Source organism: Schistocerca cancellata, chromosome 2, assembly GCF_023864275.1.
Source record: "Schistocerca cancellata isolate TAMUIC-IGC-003103 chromosome 2, iqSchCanc2.1, whole genome shotgun sequence".
In the NCBI taxonomy this organism is placed as follows: Eukaryota; Metazoa; Arthropoda; class Insecta; order Orthoptera; family Acrididae; genus Schistocerca; species Schistocerca cancellata.
This window is the reverse complement of record NC_064627.1, coordinates 496,834,528-496,846,964: the sequence shown is the minus strand read 5'-3', so window position 1 is coordinate 496,846,964 and position 12,437 is coordinate 496,834,528. Positions and strand designations below refer to the sequence as shown.

The following is a 12,437-nucleotide window of genomic DNA, read 5'->3' as shown; positions in this document are numbered from 1 at the left end:
TACTAGCATAATTTAGAATGATTCACTGCAAATAGTTTATAGCAATTTAAGAATAGTTCATTATTAATGCGGTTTCTAACAACTGCTTCACTTTGTTAAAATATACTTTCGACTCATCCACATCATTGAAGGCTTGCTTTCTTGATGGATATTGAGTGCATTATTTTATCATATGCTTTGGAAAAACAGTCCATAGAAAACTGAACAATAATTATTAGACTCAAACTTGGGACCTTCTGTCTTTTGTGGGCAAGTGCTCTACCAATTGAGCTGCACAAGCACAATTCACAACCCATCTCTGTAGCTTTACTCCTGCCACATCCTCATCTCCTACCTTCCAAACTTCATCAGAAGCTATCCTCTCAGGTGGTAGAGCACTTGCTCATGAAAGGCAGAGGTCCTGAGTTCGAGTCTCTGTCCAATATATAGTTCGAATCTGCCAGGAAATTTCGTATCAGCTCACACTCAGCTGCAGAGTGAAAATTTGATTATATATTTCCTGTCTTCTTTCCATAAAGTTGTTTCACAGTGGTATATTTTAATCTGTCTAGAGATAAATTCGTTTTAGGAATGGATTTTCTGTGTCAGTAATAAAATGATTTAATTGCAATAACATTTCAGGACTTTCTTAAAATTTTATTGTCACTATGCTCCATTCGTTTCTGAGAATGTTTCTAATCAAATTAACTTGAAAAGAGAATGTTGGTGGCACTTGTTGTTGCTCAAACTTAGTGGCTTGGCATTTCCAATATATTTGCATGCTTTGTCTTAGAGATTTGACTTTAAAATTCTTCAGTCTAGAAATTTGAGTTTTATCTTTCAGAAGTTATGTAAAAATCACCTACACACAATTTATCTCAAATTTTTCCATGTTGGTGACAGTGGGACTGCTGTTTGGGCACTGGATCCAGGAGGCAGTGTGTACAGGCGGTATGGCATATCACCTTCCAATTATGTTGGTGATTACTGGAAAAGGATACCTGGAGCTGTGAGTGCTCTTACAGGTAAGATATTTTTACTACTGTCTAAATTAATGAATGCATTATGTCGTACAGGTGTTTTAGATGCATCTCCATTGTATTCTCCGATTTACATGCTGCCATTTACTATCTGTAAAGATTTTCACAAAAGGTAACATTTAATCAATGGAATACCATTTTCAGCATTTAAAATTACTGTGTTACAGTCTGTAGTCAGACTGACATTGTGATCAGGCTTTTGTGCTTAAAATGTGAATCTGATTGATTGGTGGAATATCATATAGTAATACCATTTGATTTTACATTACATGGAGATAGAATTTTTGGTTAATATTTACCTCCAGGAACAGGATTCCTATACTATCAATAGAAGTACTTAAAAGAAGAAAAATACTAATGCTGACTTTCAAAATTTGTAAGTTCCTCCCAGAGAAAAAAACAAAATACCTTAAACGTAGGATTAATTTTTTCTTTCTTTAACCGGTAGCAAGCTGAGCCGTCAGTGGTATGAAACATTGAACAGAACAGGAGTAGTGATCAAACTCATGGTTGCAATGGTTGACTCCCCTAGCTAGCTAACAATCACTTTGTTATACTGAACCAGCTGTAGCATATGTTAGTATTTTTTATCAATGTGTACTCCTGTGTTTTTTAAAATAATTCTCAATAGTGAAATATTTAATGGTATGCTTTTTGACTTTTTAAATACCTGAAGTTTGACTGACTTTAATTTATTGTTTGAGGGCAAGCTGAACAGTAATGCCTCCAGATTTTTTATGTGAACATTCATAAAGCTTTTAACATTCATAAAGCTTTCCAATTAAACCAAACATCATTAACATTCAACATCTTTATTATTCATATCTACATATTTCTTTCTCAACATAGTCTCCCTTGTTGACAAACCCATTTTTACCAATTAGATACCAGTCTGTACCTACCATCACTGTAGAATGTATGACATTGTTGATGGAACCGTAACCTCACCTCTCCTTCCACCATTTCATGAGTATCAAAGTGAAGTCTTCAAAGGTGTTCTTTAAGTTTTGGAAACATGTGAAAATCAGATGGGGCCAAGTCAGGACTGTATGGAGGATAATTGATGACAATGAACCCAAGGCATTGGAGTGTTGCAGGTGTTGTAGCACAGGTATGTGGTCTGGCATTGTCATGCTCAAAGAGAGGGTGCTCCATGTGTGGAACTTTTTGAACTCGAAAGTGGCTTACAACATACTGCTTCTCACGCATCGCCATATTTACATCGCACACAACCATGTTGCATGCTACAGTTAGGAGACCAGTTCGGCAGAGGGCTGCAAATACATAGACATGAAGAATAAAAATGTAAAATGTTCATAATATGTGTTTTATTTTAATGAGCTAAAAGCATTCTAACATAAAAAATTTGGACGTATTACTTTTCAGCACGCCCTTGCACAATTTTATTCTCAAATAGAGAATTGTGCTTTGTTTAGCTTTTTTGGTAAATGTAAGTTAAACCTGACACTTGTTCCATTATGATGAATGCTGCTGTTGGTGTAACAAGTACTGATGCTGCTCTTAATGTCCATACCAGATTAGTTGATGTACTTACATGGTGCAGTTAGAACGTGAAGTAGTTGTTTGTTTGTTCACAGTGTGCTTGCATATGATCTTAGGTTCCAATTCTCATGGTCTTTTTCTGTAGTGGGAAAATTTTATCTACATTCTGGGTATTGGATCACAAAAAAAAAAAAAAAAAAAAAATTAGAAAAGATAAAATTTGTAGCCAAGAATTGACAGAATGTATGTAAGAATATTATGTTGTTACAAGGCCATATCTGTTACAAATTGGTGACACTACTCTTTAACCCTTCTGCGTGCTGTGGGGGATATACTTGCCCATGAAATGAAATGTAGTGTGGCTAGGGCCTCTTGTCGGGTAGACTGGTCGCCTGGTGCAAGTCTTTTGAGTTGACGCTACTTCAGCGACTTGCGTGTTAAGGGGGATGAGATGATGATGAATACAACACTACACCCAGTCCCTGAGCAGAGAAAATATCTTGATCTAGCTGGGAATTGAACCCGGGCTCCTTTGCATGGCCTTCTACTGCACCAGCTGTTGTTTCTGTTTGTTGGGAAATATAGCCTTCAGGACTGTGGGAAGTATGTGTCCCATGAAACAACAGTGTTTTAATGATTATTGGGAAGTATGGTTACTACCGATGTGGTATCTGGAAGGGGCTTGGGAAGTATACTTACCACAAAATAAATCTGTCATTTGTGGCCCTTGGGAAGCACACTTACCACCAATTTAGGGGTAGCCCAAAGCTTTTGGGAATACGTTTTACCCCCTCTATCTATGCCTGGCATCTTGTGGTAGTACACTGCACAGATGTATTAAAACTGCTGCAACAATCAGTTTCTGTATGTTAGAACACATTCTTGTTAGAACACATTTCTTCGCTTCTGCAATATACATTATTGTGACCTGTATCAGCTAATACCTTTATTGTGTGATAACGTTTCAAGGATTGCCCCCCCTCCCCCCCCGCCCTTTTTTTACGTGTAATGGCAACACCTAAAAGCACACAAAAGGGAAGTGGGAAATCCGTGTTCCACAATAGTTTTTGGTCCTAAATCACAAAAATAAAATTGTCAAAAAATAGTCAATTGATCACATTTCCAATAGGGCAGCAAAAAAATTGTCTTCGCTGAGTTACTACAAAAATGCACCCGCGAAATGGTTAAGGAAATAACATGGTAGCAACATTCTCTTTGTTAGTGTCTTTGTGTGTTTATCCACTATAGTTTGCAGTCAGTCTTTATCATAAAGATTTTGTGTTTGTTATTTAATATTACAATATTATTTTCCCACTTTAAGCAGAAATTATTGCTGTTTGTTTACCGTGTCTTCAATGTTAGTTTATTGCAAGTTGACAATTGTAGAAATCCTTGAGCTTTATAACAATCAGCAAACAGATTCCCACCCCAAAGTCTAATATTATGGGGAAAGTTATTGATCTATGTCAAGGACAGCATTGGTCCTAAGATGGTGTGCTGAGGAAATGCTATTTTGATGTATTTTGCTTCTTATAAACATTTCACAAAAAAATCAGTTTATATGAGAAATGATTTTCTGTCCTCTGTACAATTTTCCAAATACTATTGGAACCCTTCATTATTCCAAATGATTCTAGCTTTCATAGTTGAATGTTATGGTCAACATCATCAAAGGCTGTGAAGATATCTGAAAATGTGCCTGTGGCAAATTCATCATAACCAAGTGCAACAAGGATACTGTTGTAAACTGTGCAATGGCTGAGTCTGACTTTCTGCTGCTTCGGAAAAAACTACTTCATTGAGGATGTTATGTTTATTCAAGTAATCCGATGTGTCATCTTTCATAATAGATCCTCTTATTTTGCAGAAAGATGAAAGCAACGAGACTTTGTCAGTAATTACCTGGTTTTCTGTGTCACCTTTCTTTAGCTGAGGTACAAATCTTGTTTGTCTTGGATACTCCAGAAAAATCAAAGGATTTCATGCACACTTTGTCAGTTCACATTTATGAAACATGTACAGGTACATTTACAGTGGTTTACATAAAAATAAAATAATATCTTAGGCCAAGAGAGGATTTAATTTATAATGGCCAACATCCCATTTTTTTTAAATAAGTAAAACTAATTTACACAAGTACTTCATTACACTCACAAAGCCCTATTTACTTGGAATAACTCCTGGGGTGGGGGGATGTGAACAGAGTCTAGTGTTGAGTGATGTGAACAGTGTCTGGTGTTAAGTAATGAGTGTGGAGAATATAGAGTTGCTGCATACTCACTTAAGACAGTGTTATTAGCAACTGAGAGAGTTTGAAAGGGGCGTCATTGTGAATCTCCACATAGCTGGCTGTCAAATTGTGCAATAAATTTTAATCTTCTAAAAGGGTATCGGATGCATGCAGTCAAATGCTTTGAATAAATATATCAGTTGATGATATTTTGTTATTAAAAGACTTTCATATTGTGAGTAAATGTATATATGGTCTTTTCAGTTTAGTTATCATCCAGAAAGCCATAATTTGAATCCTATTTTCCCTTAAAATTAAACAGAAATTGAAGCAAGGGGTAGAAAATACATGGGATGAAAGTATTTTGTGCCCAAAGGAGAAATCTCTACATAATTCAGGAAACAAGTTGTAACCGTGAGTTAAAAATCTATTAGAAGTCTAAAATCATACACTTGTTGTTGCTGCTGCTGCTGCTGCTGTTGTGGTCTTCAGTCCAGAGACTGGTTTGATGTAGCTCTCCATGGTACTCTATCCTGTGCAAGCTTCTTCAGCTCCAAGCAACTGCTGCACCCTACATCCTTCTGGATCTGCCCAGTGTATTCATCTCTTGGTCTCCCTCTACGATTTTTTCCTCGACGCTGCCCTCCAAAACTAACTTGGTGATCCCTTGATGTCTCAGAACATGTTCTACCAACTGATACCTTCTTCTAGTCAAATTGTACACATTCCTCTTCTCATCAATTCTGTTCAGTACCTCCTCATTAGTTACCTGATCTACCCATCTAATCTTTAGCATTCTTCTGTAGGACCACATTTCAAAAGCTACTATTCTCCTCTTGTCTAAACTATTTATAATCCATGTTTTACATCCATACATGGCTACACTCCATACAAATACTTTTAGAAAAGACTTCCTGACACTTAAATCTATACTCGATGTTAACAGATTTCTCTTCTTCAGAAATGTTTTTCTTGCCATTGCTAGTCTATATTTTATATCCTCTCTACTTCAACCATCATCAGTTATTTTGCTCCCTAAATAGCAAAACTCATCTACTACTTTAAGTGCCTCATTTCATAATCTGATTCCCTCAGCATCACCTGCTTTACTGTCTTTGACAGAATTACAATGTCATTGGCAAACCTCAAAGTTTTTATTTCTTCTTCATGGATTTTAATTCCTACTCCAAATTTTTCTTTTGTTTCCTTTACTGCTTGCTCAAAATATAGATTGAATAACATCGGGGATAGGCTACAACCCTATCTCACTCCCTTCCCAACCACTGCTTCCCTTTCATGCCCCTCGACTCTTATAACTGCCATCTGGTTTCTATACCAATTGTAAATAGCCGTTCACTCCCTGTATTTGACCCACAGCCACCTTCAGAATTTGAAAGAGAGTATTCTGGTCAAAATTGTCAAAAGCTTTCTCTAAGTCTACAAATGCTAGAAATGCGGGTTTGTGTTTCCTGAATCTAAGGTAAGTTGTACGGCCAGTATTGCCTCACAGTTTCAACATTTCTACAGAATCCAAAATGATCTACACCAAGGTCGGTGTCTACCCATTTTTCCATTCATCTGTAAAGAATTCATGTTAGTATTTTGCAGCCCTGACTTATTAAACTGATAGCTCGGTAATTTTCACACCTGTCAACACCTGCTTTCTTTGGGATTGGAATTATTATATTCTTCTTGAAGTCTGAGGGTATTTCACCCATCTCATACATCTTGCTCAACAGATGGTAGAGCTTTGTCAGGGCTGGCTCTCCCAAGGCTATCAGTAGTTCTAATGGAATGCTGTCTACTCCTGGAGCCTTGTTTCGACTTAGGTCTTTCAGTACTGTGACAAATTCTTCATGCAGTATCATATCTCCCATTTCATATTCACCTACATCCTATTCCATTTCCATAATATTGCCCTAGAGTACATCACCCTTGTACAGACCCTCCATATACTCCTTCCATCATACGGTATCATACGGTGTTATCATAAAAGCAAAATATGAAATACACATGAAAAATAAAATACCCTAACAATAAACCAAAAACTGTCTAGGGCATTACAAAGCAGCAAACATACAAATGCAGAGATGAAAGCAAAATTGGGTTACTGTAACATAGCTGCAGCAAAAGATATGACACATTTATATCACTGGCCACCAATTTCAGTATTACTTACTGGCTTTGGCAACAAACATTGCATGTTCTAGTAAATAACTAAATAAAGATGCACTAGGTTTACTCAAACAGAGGGTGTTTATCCTTTTGACAGACATTAGTTTCAAAAGCACATCTCATAAGAAATCATAAAACCCATTATGTTGTTAAAAGCTGATAACTCTGCTGACTGTGATCATGTTTCTGATTTCTAGGGTTGACTTTTAGGATCTCTTTGGTTATCTCAGTAATCAATCAACATGTCAAAGAATTCTTCTGGTGTTGTATCTCACATTTTGGGGAAGATGTTTTGTTGGTCAAGTTTATTGCATGTCTTCTCTGTAGTTAATTTGGTGAGCAAAGAGATATTAGTAAAATTTGTGAATAAACAAAACAGTGCTACTGATATTTTAATTTCAATGAATGCATATTTATTTTTGTAACTACACACTCATTGATTTAGTTTGCAGTTCACATAGCCCATTACTTTTCATAAAATATGTCATGAAGCTGTGTAGACTCCATGGAGTCTTAACTTATTTTTACAAGGGGTGGTATTAATACAAATTGTTCAGTAATGACTAATGAGATGAAACCAACTTTGAAAATGCTTAGCAAAGACTGGCTATGAATGTTCAAGGTTATTAGAGTATTGCTTGTCCCTCACTGGAACAGACAGTAACTTCTTAAAGTGGCTGACTAGCACTGTCCACAGTGCCTTTAATTTTCTTTTCTTTTCTTTTCTTTAACTTGTGCAGGGTATTTTATACAATTTCTTTCCCAAATGTTAAAAAAAAAAATAATGACGACACATAAGAGAGGACACACATACCTTTTAGAAATAGAGCTATTCTTAACTATTGGCTTAACACTCTTTAATTAATATTGACACAGCATTCAACTTACCAAGATTCATTAACTGACAAATTGCCAGATCAAGCAGTGAAGTGTAATGAAAAACAAAATGTGAAAACAAAAAGATTTTGATGTGGATATGTGCCCATTTTTGTAAGTGAAATGAAAGTGTCTCCTTGTACTTACAACCAGATGAGAGAAAATGCAGATATTGGTGCGACAGAATTATAAATAAATCAATAATAGCTGTAAAATAAACACAAAACATTTATGGAATGAAAATATTATACTACAGCAAGATAAACGGCTTGTTAATTTATAAAATGGATACAGCAATATGTAGCTTTATTCTCATAGAAATTATATGTGTTTGAAACTAGCTGAAAGATGATGGTGCCCTTATGTAATTTGTCTATAAACAACTTTTTATCAGAACATATTGTCACATATATTTTGTTATTGTTAAAAAAATTAAGAAATTTGGGAAATATTCGTGAAGTTTATCACAGATGTTAGTCTATTTTTTTCTCTTAGTTTCAGCCATTTCATCTATTTTCAGTGACCCTAAAGCAAACAAACATCAATTACCTCTCAATCCTTTCACAACATTTCCTCTGTTTTTTACCAATTTCCAGCTTCATTATTATTTCATATTTCATCACACAACTGTTCACAAGGTTCATATAAAACATTTCTTTTTGTGTATAATGAGTATAATTTTTTTGGCAGTCTGATTTATTGTAGCAATCACGGGTCTCTTGGATTCTCTGACATAAACAACAACAACAAAAAGACAATTTATGTCAGAACAAATTTTAGAATTTACATTGATCCTGAAAATTGATGAGTTTTAGTGATATTTATCTTTAAAAATATGTGATAAGGTTGTGCATGAACTGTTAGTGAGAGAAATATGTTAATACAATTGAATTTGCAGCTTCTGTGAATGACGATCTGTGGGCCATTGAGAAGAAGGGGTCTCTTTTGAGGCATCGACCAAAGACTGTAAAACTGTCATTACAGCCACAAGAATCAAAGAGTCAGGACTCTCAGGTGGCACCAGATGAGGACTGGGAAGTCATATGACAAAAAAAGAGTGGCACTCTTAATGCCATTACACAGTAATCAAACTTTCCTGATGGAAATGACTTTTGAAGCTGCATCAGCTGGATATGGATATGTTCACATATTGTGTATGTTTAAATTTGTTGAGTTCCATAACAGAATGTAAATTCTGTCATGTTTTATTTACATTACATTTTTGTAAGCCAGTGTATAGCTATTTGTTCTTTATATCCATGTCATACTTTTAAGACTATGTTACCTTTACATTGATATTAGAATGAAGCTAAGTTGAGATTTTCATGATGGTGTGTGTATTTCACAGCATTTTTTTGTCACACCTTCTTTCTTCTTTGTCTGAACACATTGTTCAGATTACATCAGGGATGCAACTATTCCCTACTGAATTACTATCTCTTTTTGTGCAGTGATGTCTGTATTTTCCTTCCAACTTGTCTATAATGAATTTTGAGCCAAAGAAGTACAATAGGTGGCAGTTTGTTTTAAAATCTTGTGAAGTGTTATATTTTTAACAGTTAACTAAAACATTTTGTGAGTAAAATATTTCAAAATATATAAGCTATGCCACCTGTAGTTTACAAAAAAATCCTTTCTGTACACAATAAAGATGATGACTGGTATTTTTTTAAATAAATATTTGTGATGGAATCAGTTTTCATCAGAAGCCAACTTAATAACTGTGATGCAAAATAAAATAATTGGTGCATTTAATGAACTGTTACTATTATCTAAATGTTAAGTGTGTGTTGTAATTATATTGAACTACCACAGTATGGACACTATTCTATCATAGACACATTTTTTATTATTTTTCACAGCATTTACAGCAAATCTTTGCATGTCATGTGTTTCATTTAATAAACCTACAGTTTCTTTTTATGGATGTAGTTCGAATCACCACATATATATGTATTGATATGTAACAAAAGAAAAATTTTATATTCAAGTATGTAGAATTGTGTAACAGATCTACTTTGTGTAACATTCTTATAGCACAATTCTGTGACCATTATACATGAATGAAAAAGATGTATAAGCTTTTGTTGCAAGATAGTGTGTGTGTGTGTGTGTGTGTGTGTGTGTGTGTGTGTGTATGGTTTGTTTATATTATAGATTTTTATTTGTGATTATGTATGAAGTAGTTATCTAACAAGAAGTCATCATGATAGTTCCCTTTCCTTCAAGATATTGATTTAGAACTTCCAGTTATTTGTTGTTGATATTTAGTTAGTAGTTCAGAGAAGAAACTCTTTGCCATTCATTAGAAGTCATTGAGAAATTTATCAATCTCTGCATTATGTGAATTAGATCTTTGTAAACTCACAGTAGTTTTTGTAGTATTTTGATTTTCACTGCTGTCATATTTCTGTTCATAAATATCTGTGTACTGTAAATTACACATCTGGAGCTATTCATTTTCAGTGCAGTGAATGACTTAGTTAGATTTTTGGAACTCAGAACTGTCTTACTGAGATTCTATCAAAGTTAATCTCTTGTCTTAGCTAAATTCTGGACATCAAAGTCTGTTAATTACTGGTACTTTTGATTTGAAAACCCACCAGTATCATAAATGAGGCTCTAATGCAAATTTCAGATCTGCTTGCACAAGTATATAGATAGAAATCGTCCACCACAGTCAGCAAATATTCTTGCACTGTTATCTGTTCTCATTTACGTGGTTTGTAATCTTAGCTGCATAACATAATTACCCCTCTGCCTGACATGGCCTTCTGTGAAGGTGGGCAAAATTTAATTGTTGCCATCTTAAAAGGGACTGTTAACAGCTGCTTCATCGCATAAGAACTGATTTAGCCCTTTGTTATAAGTTCTTGAAATTTAAAAGGTTTAGTTGTAAAGACAAATTGGTTTGTTTGGTAACCTCTTGTGATTCTTCTGCCAAAGTGTTTCACCTTTATGTGATCTATTGCATACTTTAGTTTTTACATTCGTAATATGAAACAACTGTTCCTAATTAGAATAAGTTTGATATCTCTTAATGTATAATTTGTCTAATTTCACACCCTAGAAGGTTCTCATCTACAACAGGGTGTATGGAACACAGCGAAGTACAGAGAACATGTTTTATATTTAACCAAAGTTTTTTATTTCATTCCAATAGCAACACATTCATGTTTGTATCACCTATGAAAGAAAACTCTTCGACAATGCTGTCCACTTTCCTCTGTGATGCATTTCTGTATTTACAGCTGTTCAGTAAGGATGGCATTTTGAAATATAAATGTCGTCTCTGTGCTATAATTGTTTGTCTCTCTAATGGATGGCATAGTATTCTCATATAAAATATTATGTAGTGATTATTTATTTGTGCTATGTGCAGACAAGTAGATGATTGTTCCAAGTTCTCTACTGGCATATGAAGTATGGTTTTCACCGTAATATTTGCCTTAGACACGTCTTTTATTTTCCCCACAGTAGTTAAAAATATTAGTTACTTAAATAACAGCAGTACTTTCGTATTTATGTATTACCTCCTTTTCTGTTGTGTGTGATAATTTGTCCTCATTGTACGGTTTGTATTAATGTAGGCCTGGAATATCAGAATGTATATGTCAGAATACATAGACTAAATGGAATTTAAAATAATTTCAGTTAACAAATTTAGTTCCATTTGAAAGTTTGAAAATATAATATACAACTGTGTCTGAAATGGAAGCGAATTTTTAACATAAGGTTATTCATAATTCTGAATCAGGAACAGAACTGTGCTGGAAATAAATCTGGAGGACTGGATTTACAACTGAAACTGAATTCCAGACTACTTACTTCTTTATAGTGAACTGTATTAACTGACAGTTAAAAATTAGAGGGGAAAAACTCAGAGAGAAATGTAGACTGCAGATTGTAAATATAAAAGTGGATGAAGGGAGACTGTGAAAGTGAGTGGAGAACAGAGAGATAAGAAGCCAACACTTTGTAGGGGAGCCATTCATCATTTGTGTAGGGTAGGAATACAGGTGTCGGTGAAGTGAAGCTTCAATTTGTATGGAGTGAAAGAATACCCACTGTTTATGTTTCATAGTACACTAGTAAAATCTTGGCTGTGAGTTGTGTCACCAACAGAAAATGCTCAGCAAAACTTTAATTAGTTGGCAAAGTTTTCATGTAGTCTCATTAGTTATTCCCCCCCCCCCCCCCCTCTTTGCTTCTCTTGCCACTGGATATTGACAGAGCATCATTTCATGACCTGCGGTTTGTGAACCTTCAGGGATTCACAAAATATTTCAAGGGGTTCACCAAAACTCTTTTACCATAGTGGCAGATTTAGAGGGTATGGCCTATTTCTGTTTCCTTAGTTTCTGCAACATTGTCATAATAATAATAATAATTATTATTATTAATAATAGTAATTATTATTATTATTATTATTATTATTATTTTAAAACTAAATGAACCCTGTAATGCCCCTTATTACGTATATGTAACATTGGGAATGTATCACATTATTTCCACAATAAATTAATGTTTACCACAAATGCCTTATTTACAATTATATCACAATGTTAGGAATACATTTGATTTAGCTACAGTGGAAATTTGTTCTGCCAGCTTCTTTGTGTTCTAACAACCAT

At 34.7% G+C, this 12,437-nt stretch overlaps 1 protein-coding gene across 2 annotated transcripts in view; it reads left to right on the top strand.

Moving 5' to 3' along the window:
- LOC126162034 (uncharacterized) overlaps positions 1 to 12,002 on the top strand; it is a 202,469-nt gene extending 190,467 nt beyond the window's left edge. For both annotated transcript variants that reach the window (XM_049918260.1, XM_049918261.1), the window contains exons 16-17: positions 883 to 1,004; positions 8,702 to 12,002. In XM_049918260.1, coding sequence (XP_049774217.1) covers positions 883 to 1,004; positions 8,702 to 8,850 — 271 coding nt within the window. In that variant the 3' untranslated portion in view covers positions 8,851 to 12,002. The remainder of the gene's footprint in view (positions 1 to 882; positions 1,005 to 8,701) is intronic.
- The last annotated feature ends 435 nt before the right edge of the window (positions 12,003 to 12,437 follow it).